The sequence below is a fragment of the Haliotis asinina genome, chromosome 3 (assembly GCF_037392515.1).
Source record: "Haliotis asinina isolate JCU_RB_2024 chromosome 3, JCU_Hal_asi_v2, whole genome shotgun sequence".
Lineage (NCBI taxonomy): Eukaryota > Metazoa > Mollusca > Gastropoda > Lepetellida > Haliotidae > Haliotis > Haliotis asinina.
Window position 1 is genome coordinate 70,332,367 of NC_090282.1, and position 14,610 is coordinate 70,346,976.

A 14,610-nucleotide genomic window follows, 5' to 3' on the forward strand; every position below is an offset into this window, starting at 1 on the left:
CAATAATACCTGTGGTTAGGAGGAGACTAACGGGATCGGATGATCAGGCTCGCTGACGTGGTTGACGCATGTCATCTCATCTCAGTTGCGTGGATCGTTGCCCATGCTGTTTATCGCTGGACTGTCTGGCCCAGATTCGATTATTGTCAGACAGCTGCAATACAGCTGTAGACAGTGCGGCGTAAAAGCTAAATTTTCTCACTTATGTTCTGGTCGATAAGTACCATAGCTAAGTCCAAACAAAGTCCAGTACCTCATGTCGAGGTTTCCCGAGTGTGAGTCAGTTCAGGTTAAATCATGCGGCTTGAGCTGTTCTAATTACCCATTGCAATTCATATCACGACCGCTGACCTGTGAAGATGCTGACAGGTAGGGGTAGAGCTCACCTCGGTATGACGTTTAAGTGTTCCGATACATATTGCTTCTTTCAAAACTCGTCAAAACAGAGTCTTTCAACAAACAGCTCCGACATAAATCCCCTGTTGAATGAAGGCATTTCCTAACTTTCGTGGCCTCTAAACAAAGAACGCCAAATTTGTTTGATATAAATACATACGTGGTTGGCGAGTAGCGTCCCTCCTTGCATCCGGATTCTTTCGGTTCTAGTCGGTTAATTCCGTTAACCGCAAACATACTTTATGCTACGGCTCAAATGGAACAGTAATCGCACTGTAAAAGGCAGGTCCCTGGAGGGAAAACATACACTTCAAAATTGGATTTGTTCAAATCATTATAAGCGTATTGAAAACGTTACCAAGCTGAACACATTCGCCTAAACATTTCCGGAGACTTCTGGCCTTGGATAAACTGTGATACAGGAACCTCCTCACGGTTGACTCACCATTTGATTATGAACATATGTATCATTTTGCTTAGTATACTCAAAATCAACACGAGCGTAGCATGTGCAAAACGTGCGGGAGGGAAATATACATCATTTCAAAGCAACAACAGGACAAATGTTATAATCAGTATATGACGCATCTATAAAGTAGGGCAGGTTGTCGACAACCATAGCCACCAAGCTGGTTTAGTAACGGGTTTGGAATCTCATTTCTACAGCTTGCATGATAATTCCTCCAAAAGTCAAACGTCTGTCCCCTAGAGGGAGACCCGCACAGGATCCAAACCTAAAAGCAATCGCACTTACTGATATATACTGACGGGCGAATGAAAGTATAGAGTTGAAAGTTGGATTTGACCAAAGCATTATATAGGTCATAAAACGTCAAAAATAACCTTACTCACTCAACAGTCGTTGAAACACTGCAGACATGAAGTCTAAATTAGAACACAACCATAATACACGCATAACGATCATCGTCATTAAATAACTGTTTCTTGTATGCCATTGCCAAAACGTTGTACATTCTTTTATTCTTTTCGGTTTGTCATGACACTGGCATCGTTTTGCATTACTATTCTCCTTCCTTGACGACATAACCATATTGTCATAAAGTATTCCCATCTCGTTTGTTTGTTTGTTTGTTTGTTTGTTTGTTTGCTAAACAGGTTTTTATAATCAGCATTATCGTTCCATTCCAGACTTGCGAGGGGAGGATACAAACTGCTTGCAGGCGGGCCACCACACCTTTCCCTTCGATCTGCTGCTGCCAGCGACGTTACCATCGTCGTTTGAGGGCAGCTACGGTTACATCCGGTACTGGGTGAAAGGTACCATCGACAAACCCTGGAAATTTGATCATCACTGCAAGAAGGCCTTCACTGTGATAGCTAACTTGGACCTGAACAAGGAGGCGAAGGCGTCGGTAAGAATCTACATCCCTTGTTGATGACGTTAGGTGAAGTGAGGTGTCATGGGGATGTCGATTCCAAGATCACTATACGTAAATGACGACTCGAGTGGGGCTGGGTATACTTGTTCTGACCAGGTAGCGGAGTGGATAAGGCGTTCGTTCGTCACGCCAAATATCAGGATTCGATTCCTCACACGAGCACAAAAGCGTAAATCTAAATTCATTCTGTTCTGACCCATTTTCCTGGTGTACAGTGCAAGTTCACTTAAACACCACCCCGAATTATAACATGAATAGCTCGTTCAGACAATTTACGGACTAACCAGTTATTTGTTTTACCTCCTGAAAGCCTAGCATCAGGTATGGTAGCAACAAGTAGCACATTCAGAGTCATTTAGTATGGAGCGTGGTTCGAACCGCCACTCCAAACAGACCCTCTATCCGCTGCGTGGTTATGTTGGGGGTCTAGGTATTATAAAGCAATGAAGTAGTATCACAGCTCACGGCAATGACAGCCACACAATGATGGCTTCAGATGCATACTCAAAACTCAGAACAAATTCACGAGTGTGCTATTCTGGGACAAGCTCCGAAATTTGTTTCCGAGTTGTTTACCACCCACCGTTATGCCAAATAATCATTTGTTTGTCGCAATAATTCTACATCCATTAAACACATCCAGTCCTTATCGACACGACCATTTGGTAAACTATTAGCTGGTGCTTTTCATGCTGCTTTCTATGCATTTAAGATCTTGTAGTTTGAAGATCTGGATATCGTCACGTGTTATAAAATTCATTTAGTAGCAGCTATTGTTGTTAAATGTGAACATACAGTTTACCTTTCATAAGTCATTATTAATAGATATTGGGCGCCTTTATGTTCTGACATTCTTTCCTTCCCAGGAGCCAATCCGTTGTGAGGGGGAGGTGAACGCGGGCTGCTGGCTGTGCAAGTGTGGGGGGTACAGCGCCATCTTCTGCACCAACTGCCGGGGATGCGTTCCGGGAGAAGTGCTTCTCCTGTACACTGAAGTCGAGAACCATACACGGTGGTCCAACTGCTCAGCGGAGATCAGGCTCAAACTGGTAGGTCGTCCATCTGCTTGTGCAGACCAGGCTTAAACTGATGGGTCGTCCAACTGCTCAGCGGAGATCAGGCCCAAACTGGTAGGTCGTCCATCTGCTTGTGGAGATCAGACCCATACTGATAGGTTGTCCATCTGCTTGTGGAGATCAGACCCATACTGATAGGTTGTCCATCTGCTTGTGGAGATCAGACTCAAACTGGTAGGTTGTCCATCTGCTTGTGGAGATCAGACCCAAACTGGTAGGTCGTCCATCTGCTTGTGGAGATCAGACTCAAACTGGTAGGTCGTCCGTCTGCTTGTGGAGATCAGGATTCTGGATCATTGTGGCCTCGTAGTACTTATGATTTTACTGTCGCTGTGGCAAACTGCTATTGACGATGTGCATGTTTTGGGCAAAGTACGTACTGTTCACAAGAGATCGGGCTTAAATTGGTATGCAATTGAGCTGCACATCAAAGGTCATAGTCTAAACACGTTTTTGCAACACTGACAGTCATCAGATATATGAGACAGGCTGTCATGTTGTTATATGATGTTATGCGGTTAATGTTGAACATGTGGGACACAGCCTTCTGCTGCCATCACAGCGCCTGCAATTAATACACGCACACTTCCTTCAGGCAGGTAATGCAAGGTGGTCCACAAAATCGGATACCTGCTGGGCCAAACTCATTAGAGATCTAATCTATGAAACTGCCCAACTGCTCATATACGATGTGATGAAGAACGTAATATAGGACTGATCCCGACATAAAAGTGAACCGTTTAACATAAACAATCCTTACCCATATACTCAGACGAATGTAAAAACTTGACACTACTTCAGCTGAATCTCACAATGGCAGTAGTGTGTGCATGAATATGAAAATAGACGTTTATCATTCTGCTCTCATGCAGGTATCCAAATGCTGTATTGCTATCCTGAACTGCAAAAATATGTGATGTTATCTGCGCGTATAATTTGCTAATTCCCCAAGCCATATACCAGATAATTAGTTCTGCCATGGGTACAAGTAGCTTCTATTCGGGTCTGACAGGAGCACATACGTGTTCATGTGCATGAAATGCAAGCAACTACAGTCATGGGTACAGTTTAGAACCTGACAAAACAGGACTACGTGATTGATCAGCTGACATTTATGCATTAACAAGGTTTAACGCATGCGAGGTTTGTCTGGCAACTGTTTGCGGATGTTTATCTTGAGACGTTCCTTGAATGCTATTGAGTTCATGGATAGGAAGAATTAGGCTTTCGTGTCACAGTGACTTACTGCGGCCGAAAATGTGCAATATAGCATTATAGTGTGATACCGTCGACTACCTGCAATAGATCACCATGGCTACGAGTGAGTGAGTAAGTTTAGTATAACGGAGAGGGACACCAGAACTTCACACATTCACACATTATACCCTATGTGTGGGATCGAATTCGGAGTGACGGGCAAACGCTTTAACCACTAGGCTACCCAGCTGCTCCACTATGATTACAAGCCAGTTATGAATGCCATGCTGTGTCTACTTGTTTCACTCGATGTCAAATCGCTTGACATAATCATATGGCTTCGGTCAAAGTTTATGTGTGATAAGGGGCTTTGGGGTAGCCCAGTGGTTAAAGCGTTCACTCGTCACGCCCAAGAAGCGGGGTTCGATTCCCCATATAGATACAATGTGGAAATCCCACCTCCGATATCCCCCGCCCTGTTACTGCTGGGATATTGCTAACAGCGGCGTAAAACTAAACCCACTCACCCATCGCTTGTGATATCAATATCAAAGCGAAATCCTTCCGATGGTGTATTTAACAATGAGCTACGAGCTATAGCCCATATATACTCACACACAAAAGAAACGCAAGTCAAGTATAAAGCATGTATGTATGTAATTTCCAATATTAAAGACAAAGAATGCAAACAAGGTCAGTTACACAAAAATATGAGTGACGAAATTCCATTGGCTACCAAGAATGATGACATCATTAAGTTTTCGAAAGGTAAAGGGGATGTGAGTGAGTGAGTGAGTGACTTAATATTTAACGTCACATGTGATGACAAGGACGGATCTCACTGGTGTTGATGGGTAATGTGTCAGTCGTGCCGAGGTGTTGTGACCTTTGGACGACAGCTCCGATGAAGGTCATCTGTGGTCTTTGTAGAGTTGTTAGACATACACTCCAGCTTCTGAACGTCTGATAGCCTGGTTTCTTTCAATTTGAGTTAAGCGTGGTATTCTTGTATAAGGAGTAATAGACCTGTTTATGCAGTATTATACCCGCTTACGATACTGGCAATTCGTGCATGTAGGATTTCAAGAGAAGTGTGTGTATGATACCCACACGTTCATTGCCATGTTGCGTTTTGGTGATTACTTCTATTGATTATTTTTTTGCGCGGACCTTTCAAACGAAAATTAACAAAAGTTATTGATAACACCATCAGGCTTCACTAAAGGCTAAAACCCATGTCCACTAAGACCCGAGTTTGTCTTCCGATTTGGATAAAAAAAAACAACTTGCGTTTCTTATGCGTGTGAGTATATTATGTGAACTATAGCTGTTGTCTAATATCACTGACAATGAATACTTCTAATCTAGATGTCGCTTACAATGCTTTTAATGCAATATCTACATGTCACCTGGGATGTTTATGTCTCTGGTGAACGGTACTGAATATGTCACTCTAGCTAAATGCTGATGCTAATTAAGTCTTCTTATCTGGAACTTCTGGTAATGTTTCAATGGAGGTCAGACTTAAATGGCCAGCCGCTCAAGCTGTTCTGGGGAGATCTTCCAAACACATATGCTTAGGTTCAACACTGACACATCAGTCACCAGATGTGATACAGGTTGTTCTGTGGTTAACGGACAAAAAGTGAGTCGGCCTTCTTCCGCCATCATGCGTCATGTCTAGATCTGCAGTAAGTGCACGCACATATCCTTCTGGAGATAAGGCAGGCACCACAAGGTGATCCAAACTCGGATACCTGCTGCTCCAAGCTCCTTGTATGGCGTACATCTAATCTGTGAAATTGCCCAACTGCTTACATACGATGTGATGTAGAACGTAATGTAGGACTGGCTCCAACAGTGAAGTGAATCGTTAAGCATCAAGGAGTCATACTGCTTAATAGAAATCAAATTAAATTGATTACACGCAAAAGAAGACCCCATTTTCATTATCAAATTGTTGATCACTCATATCGTGACATTAAACCTTACCCTTAAAAATATGCCTCTTCACCTTCTGTTATACATGAAACTTGCAGTGTTCCCATAATATTACTAGAGTGTATGGATACCAGTTCAGTACATGGCACAATATTGCATAGTACATGGCCATAGACAGAGGAACCAGCTCATAATTAGCTAACTAGCTCTTAAGTAGCTCTAAGAAAATATTTGGACGATGGCTGTCCTGAATTAGACTATATCAATAGTGTATCGAGTAAATGCAGGGCTCGCAAGTTCCTGTATACATTTCAAATTTCTTCACAAGACTACAACGGCTCATTCGCTTGTGTGTATAAATATCAACTTTTGTACCTAATACTATACAACGTTCGGAGTAGGTTTCGGTAACATCTGGGTAATAAATCTGTCATGTTCTATTATTATGACTGTTCTGTGCATGTACCATGACATCGTCCATGTAACGTATTCTAAACTGACAAAATACATGCCCTGTTATCTACGCGGGTAATGCGCTAATTCTTTAATCCGTAAACCAGATAATTAGTTTCTTCCAGCTTCTATTTAGAGGTATGACGGGGTCACAGACGTGCTTGCCTCCATCAAAGGAAGAGGATCTACAATCACTGATACCTGACAAAACAGAACTACGTGATTGATCAGCTGACATAAATGCATTAACAAAGTTCAACTCATGCGAAGTTTGCCTGGCACGCTTTCGCGGATGTTTATCTTGAGACGTTCCTTGGATTCTATGGCGAAATTCCTCGAGTTAATGGGTTGGAGGAATTGGGCTTTCATGTCGCTGCAACTTACTGCCGCCAGCGGTGTACACTATATGCCATTTAAACCTATTGCATCCGATTGCAATATATCATTTTAACTTAATGCATGTACTACATGCAATATGTCGCTATGGCTAAGTTTCACTGATGTTTCACAGTGGAAGCTGTCTAAACCGGCACTCATTTGGACTGAAGAAATAGTCCGGTGAAGACAATGTTCCGGATTGTAGAGCTGATTGTAAATGTACAGACACGGATGGGACTGGTATTTTATGCTGGTGTTGACAACTTGCCGGATTGGACAGATGCCGGTTTTGACAGCTTTCAGTGTAACTAACATCGCAATGGCGTGATGTTGCGACTATTTGACTCACACGATGTCACTCGATGCTACGGTTCAATGTTACTGTCGACGGAAAATATAGAAAATATACGGCTATTACTAAATGCTATTGAGATGTATATGTCAGGGTATAGATTGCAATCTCGTAGAATCGGAGTAGTAGAAATTGCGGTCGGAGTCTGTACCTGTAGAGATTGCGATCGGAGTCTCTAGTGGTAGGATCTCCGATCCTACTAGTAGAGAGTGCAACTGGAGTCTCTGCTGGTAGAGACTCTGATTATATAAAATAGCCTATCCAATCACAATCCCTACCGGTAGAAGCTCAAATCTATCAGAGTAGAGATTGCAATCCTACGCTTATGCAAGCCAGTGAATATTTAGAAAAACAAAATTTATTTTCATATTTTGTAAGATGAAAACATAAAACAATATGTCACACCTTCTTTACATGCTGGTGTTGGTTGTAGGGAAAATCCAGTTTTTAGGTTGTTGTTTAATCTTTTAGTTGCAAGGAAAAACTTAGTGATTTACTATTTTCCTGTTGTTTAAAGTGAGATGTTAAATGCGTGTTGTCTTTAATTCTCCCAGCTCCTACATCTCAAGGTCTCAGTTAAAAGTAGGAAGTTCGAATTCATTCAGATGTAATGATCAGTTATCGTGATATAAACACTGCTTTCCAGTGAAGTTGGGAAATGACCAGGCAATAATATTCTTAGGTGGGTAAGGTCCAAGTGGGGAATTGTCCTACACCCGTCCTTCCAGAATAGACAACTGGCACATGTATGTGCTTGTAAGGGCAGCTGCATAACTAACAGATGTTATAAAAATCAAGGAGTAAAATGTTGTACAAAGTGTCACGCAACCACAACTAACGTACGTCAAAAAAGTTTAGTACTATTGCTATCTTCATTTTAAAGAAAAAACGTGTGAATATTGTAATAAATGTATCTGTAACCGGAAATAGTCCATACCTGAGTACAATGCATATTATCATTCCCACAGATAAATCAGCATTTCTACCAGCTGAATTGGAAATTGACAATTCGATGGAAACTCTGTAGTTTGTACTAGTAGGATCAGAGATTCTACCAGTAGAGACTCTGACAGCAATCTCTACTGGTAGGATCGGAGACTCAACCACCAGAGACTCCAATCTCAATCTCTGCTGGTAGAGACTCCGATTGCAATTTCTTCTGATAGGATCTCCGATTCTACCAAATTGCAGTCTCTACCCTGACATATACATCTTTAATTTTAGGCCAAACAGAAGCGGTGAAATTTCGCTTATTCTGATATTCAAATTCTTGGATATTCCTTTACACTATTTATATATCTGCATACATTTCTTATAGTAGCAGTTACATCGGCTGTATTTCAGCCATTCACGACGAGATCAAGTCGGCATTCATAAACATTTTAAGTACAAAGTCCAAATGAGTTATTTTATAAACACATATAGTTATTACATTATTGTTTAAAAACAGAAAATATCATAGCACCAAATTCAAAATCAAGCAGTTCGATATTCACAGTGCATAGTTACAATACATGATACACGTCAACTTCCATCAGGAAGTTAGCAATGAGATGACCGCTCATGCGGGAAAACAGATCTTTCAGATTTCTCGCCTAATGGTGTTGCATTTCTTACAGAGTAAGTTAGTTTCTTCGAGCGTATTCAAAATGAAGTTAATTTGTGACTCTCAATGAAAATATATAAACTTTAAACCCATAACATGACAAAGTAGTCAGATCGGCGAATCTTATAGCAGTCGAGTTAAAATATCTTCTGCTGGAGGAAGGCAGGTCATTTCTGTTGTGAACATAATTATAGTGTGCTTAATACTCTCCTCCCCCAGAATCAATATGTTATTGAGGACATTCTTCATGCTAGTTTTTACTGTACGATTAACGGAACTGCAGGGCTGTATGTGATTTGCGGATCGAGACCCTGTTTTGTAACGTCTAGGTTTGCTTCAGGTCTGCACTGAATGCCAAACCCATGAATATACGGCAATTCTATGCTTTACAGAATCAAGTCTAGATAAGCGGACGGAGACACAAGTCTGTTATTGTTACTTTTCAGAAATGTTCATGAAAAATATTAATTATCACCTAAGATAGCTGTACAAGTTCAAGGACGTCAATGTGCTGTTTATAGTGCTTAGGCATTTTCATTTAACCGTTAATTATTACCTTAGAGACTTTAGCAAGTCTAGGAAAACCGGTCTGTTATTTATATTTTTCAGAAATTTCATTTAACTTTTAATTATTACCTTAGAGACTTGTGCAAGTCTATGTCATGTCCAATAACACCTGATATTCTTTCTACCTAGACATCATGTCACCGATAAATGGAAAGCTTTTCCAGCTTCAAAATAGAGTCTCGTGTCACGCTCTGCTGGCAAGGTGATGTTGAAATGATGGTGTCACGGTTGTTATCGAGGGATGGATTGTATTACCATATGATGTTGTAACCCCCTGTCTCATACCCAACAGCTGCCTTGCAGAGCACCAGACACTAGATCGTCAGAACATTCTGTCTTCTCGTCAAACTGTTTCAAAAGGCTGAGGGATGGAAAAATAACACATCTGAGACAGAATGTGCTTCCATCAGCGCTCGGCTCTGATGTATTTATAAGTATGACCTAAATATGTAACATATAAGAAAGGTGGGACAGTAAATCGAAACAAAATGGCGGCCCGGCTCGCCTAGGTTTCTGTCTGACAAACACTTTTATCGCTGTGATCGTTGAAAAAAATGCACAATTCTCATTCTGTTGACCACTGTAAAGTACCTTGCGTATCACTAACAGTGGTGATTCTATTTCCATTTAAAGTTTTCAATAATTTTACCGTCCATTCTCGTACGAAGTCATGACATATGCCCGGAAGTAAACAAAATTATGTCAGGTTACAAACCTGCACTAAATAGTAGAGGGAGTCTCTGATTGGTCACAAACGGTCACAGTGATAGAAGCGTTTGTCAGACCGAAACCGAGCCGAGGCGAGCCTGACTGCCAGTTTGTTTCTATTTACTGTCACACCTTTCTTATATGTTATATATTTAGGTCACACTTATAAATATATCAGTGTCGAGCGCCTATGTGATCTTCAGTCAGTACACATATACGTTTCTCGGGAAGATAGATTACAAGATTTGTTATTATGTAAACGCATACGTTTAAAATAAAATCCACAACCCCCATGGAAAATCTGTATGAAGTCCGTTGTAAATTATATTTTCATGATGTCATAAGCATGTGTTATATACAAAGACCAGTCAACTATTATGATACGGCGGGTTCAGATTGGAGTCTTGACATGCAGAAGCCAAAAGCAAAATAGTTTCATGCATTTTGTCTAAATATTCCACGGGTCGTGCTAGCTCTCTAAACCGAAGGACACCATTCCTCAAGTGTCTTAAAAGAATGCCGGACTTAAGTACAATGTGTGAAGACCATTTCCGGTGTCCCCAGCGTTGATATTGCGTTATATTACTAAAAGCGGCGTAAAACTATACTCAGTCAATACACGATGGTTTAGCGTGGTGGGTACATAAGAATGTAACTAAGTTGAGATCAACTAAAGAATATTTTACGTCTTGACACACGATATTTTGCATTCATGGCGAGAGAGGGAGGGAATATGGTTTCTGCTCTTTCCAGCAATATTCCAGCAGTATCACGGTGAGGAATACCAGAGATGGTGTACCCATGGGGAGAACTGAACCCGAGTTCTTTGCCTGATGAGCAACGGCTTATCTACACAGCCCCCCTACGACTGACACAGTTGGTTATCGTAAGGCTCGTGAGAATATTTGTTGACATTCTTTCTCCGTCAGCAATACATTGTCTTGTTATCTTTAAAGAAAGTGTCTATTGTGCGAGGCAGTTTAAGGATGCATTCATGCATATGTGTGTGTCTGCGATGAAATCAGTATTTATGTATTACTCACAGCTTGTTTGCTGTTTAACGTCGCGCGCATCAATTACTCATAGGTTACATCTTGAGTCATAGGCAAACAAAAGCGCCTGTTGCCAACTATGCTGATAGTTTAGATTGTTTAGACATCAAAACAGAATTTTGTGAGACCAGTTGTATTTGTCGGTTTTATTTAGACATATGAGTTATATTTAAAGGTGTTGCGACCACTATCAAAAACGTGTTCTCGGATTCGTCTATTGTCAGACTTCCTGGTTTTGTATTCCAGAATACCTACACCCACGTAAAATATCCGAATTGCAGAGGGGGAAGATAATATCCGGAATGACTGGGTTTCTGATCACAGACGCTCTAAAAGGTTTTGTTGCTGTAGTAAAATTTAAGAACAGCCATATTTATAAGAACGTCTGTTCTAAAACTGTTTTGAATAAGGAAGAAACCCAGTTCAAATTACTTGGAGTTCAGTAAATGATATTTTTTCTGGCCAAATCAAGGTGAGATCACCAGTAAATGTTGGCCTGACCCGATTATCTTGCCTCTCCAGGTGATGTCGTATCACGCGGACCGGAAGTCCCGCCAGGAGAAAAAAGTGATAACGAGGCTAAAACATGACCGACTGAGTTCGGGGAATGAAGACATCTGGACAGAAGCGTTCACCATCCCCCCTCTCCCCCCATCTCACCTCAAAGGCTGCAGCATAATAGATACCAAATATGTATTACAGGTCAGTGTGGTGGTAGTTCATCTGTGTAAGACAGGATTCACTATGCAATATATTTATACTATTAGTCTTTTGTCATAGTTCATCTATATGGAGGGCTTCACCGTACACTAAATTTGAAGTCTCCAGTTATGGTTCATCTGTAAGAGAGGATTCACCGTACCATATATTCATAGTCTTCTGCTATAGTAGTTCATCACTAAGACAGGATTCACTATGCAATATATTTATACTATTAGTCTTTTGTCATAGTTCATCTATATGGAGGGCTTCACCGTACACTAAATTTGAAGTCTCCAGTTATGGTTCATCTGTAAGAGAGGATTCACCGTACCATATATTCATAGTCTTCTGCTATAGTAGTTCATCACTAAGACAGGATTCACTATGCAATATATTTATACTATTAGTCTTTTGTCATAGTTCATCTATATGGAGGGCTTCACCGTACACTAAATTTGAAGTCTTCAGTTATGGTTCATCTGTAAGAGAGGATTCACCGTACCATATATTCATAGTCTTCTGCTATAGTAGTTCATCACTAAGACGGGATTCATCCTGTAATACATTTATATTTAAATACTACTGAAGTGCGAGACGGGGAAATTGTAAAAAAATGTGAGATGCGTGTATGGTTTTGTGTTACAGTTCATCTGCGAGACTGACGGATGTAATTGTGACGCCATAGAGTTCGACAAGGAGATCATCATCGGTACCATCCCCATGTGTGGGCCCACCCCCGGGACCTTCATGCCCCACCCCCTACCTATTGAACCACCACCCTACTATACACCATTCTCAACCAAAGACACAGTGGCAGAAGCGGCAGCGAAAGCAAAGAAAACCAAACTCATACAGCAATGTAAGCGTTGCAGTATTACTGTCCTGTGTCGTTGACGTCGAATGTCGTTGTAAAGGAATTCCTGTTAGTCATGATCTTGTAAAATGTGTAACCTGCACGATACAAAGTAGTGACGTGCTTGTACTTGCTTTGCATAGACCCGTGAAGGTCTCGGGCTAGAATAGGCCTTCAGCAACACATGCTTGCCATAAAATGCGACTATGCTTGTTGTAACAGGCGACTAACGGGATCGGGTATTGAGGCTCGCTGACTTGGTTGGCACATGTCATCGGTTCTTAATTGCACAGATCTATGCTCATGCTGTTGGTCCCTGGATTGTCTGGTCCAGACTCGATTATTTACAGACTGCCGCCATATGACTGGAATATTGTTGAGTGTGGTGTAAACTCACTCACCCTTTCCATGTGTTTATGACGGAAGACAGCGATGTTGCAGGAAAAGCTGGCTACTTGTGTGAACAATGGGCATCGTCATTTGATATTGATTCGTGATATGTCTTATAATTCTAAGAATCACCGCTATTAATATAAGAGATGAACTTCAGGCATAGAAGTTATCATCCTCTTCCCACGGAGGTTACAAATCATACCTTCCTACGAACGTCTGTTCTAATACGACCCTTTCATGGTGCGAGATTCTTGATCGTTGCGCTCAGATTTAGTTGTGCGATCAGCGACGTTGTTTGAAAAACTGGTAATTTCCGAATGCTTCGGGAAAACTTGAAACTCTTCCCCAGCGCGATACGCAAATCTTTCATCTAGACAGAACTCAGTTTTGTAATGGCCGGATCAACGGTGTCTCCATAGCGCTCATTGACACGGACAAGCCAGCCACTAGATTCTTGTGCGTTGCATCAGCACATGTCCCCGGCAGATAAAGGCTATTTGTGTCCCCACATTTTCTTTCATTAGTCAGGTTGGACGTAACACGTGTTCTGATTGGGTTAAAAAGGGGAGATAATTCGTGTTATATTTTGTTTAACCGCTAGGGAATTTTATGAGAAATATGGCCTTACAAGAACAGAGGTTCGTAAGAAGATATGACAAGTGACTTGTGTGGCAAGAGAATGAGAAGTGATATTGTAAGGAATGTACTATTTGGTTCTGTTTCTTTTCTCACACAGCGCCACCTAGCTACGAGGAGTGTGTTTTCGGCCGTGTCAACATTAAAGACAAGGACGACACCGACTACACCCAAGGCGACCTCGTCTTCACCCCAATGTACGCATACTACGATATGGCCGACCACACAAAGGATGACACCGATGAGTAGAACGACCACTCGGGGTTAGTCGGGTATATTCGGAATTTTCAACACGATGTTCTACTGTTTCCTCAAAAAGAGGCTGATATCACTTTAGTTAAGTTTAAAAAATGATCATGTGAAACGCCGACAGCTAGGTTTAATTTTCGGAACATTCATACCCTGCACGTCACCGAAGGTTATTTTCAATATGACTTTTTAATATGTTTAATCATTCTTAACGAGAAAAGGGTTAAGTGATTGCTGGCTTACAATGAGCAAACACATACCAAGCAATGAAATTCCTGGTAGAATGAGAAAAAGGTGATTGACGGAACCACATGGGGAAGTCAAATCTAGGCTCGAAAAAGATGCTTTGTCAGAACAGTTCTGCAGAAATTTGGCTGTTTATTGACGTTGAACAATCTCCTAACATCAGAAGCAATGCCAAAGCAGTTGTTACGTGAAGAACTTCCTGTCAGTTCCGTCGCCTCATCGTTATTTTCTCGTAAGATGCTCTGTTCACCTCTAGGCAATCGCTGCCTCTCTAGATATTGTTTGTCAGGACAATAAGGTCGCATGTGAACTGGCATTTATTCCAGACAAATAGTGAGATACAGTAAACTTCGTTCGTAACGAACACTCTCATGATGACAATTGTGTACGTCACTTATTACTTTA

General features: G+C 41.3%; 1 protein-coding gene across 1 annotated transcript in view; it reads left to right on the forward strand.

The window, feature by feature from the left end:
* Nucleotides 1-14,042, forward strand: part of LOC137278388 (arrestin domain-containing protein 3-like) — a 39,585-nt gene extending 25,543 nt beyond the window's left edge. Inside the window, exons 3-7 of the mRNA XM_067810683.1 lie at nt 1,546-1,769; nt 2,663-2,845; nt 11,649-11,828; nt 12,474-12,687; nt 13,811-14,042. Coding sequence (XP_067666784.1) covers nt 1,546-1,769; nt 2,663-2,845; nt 11,649-11,828; nt 12,474-12,687; nt 13,811-13,959 — 950 coding nt within the window. The 3' untranslated portion in view covers nt 13,960-14,042. The remainder of the gene's footprint in view (nt 1-1,545; nt 1,770-2,662; nt 2,846-11,648; nt 11,829-12,473; nt 12,688-13,810) is intronic.
* The last annotated feature ends 568 nt before the right edge of the window (nt 14,043-14,610 follow it).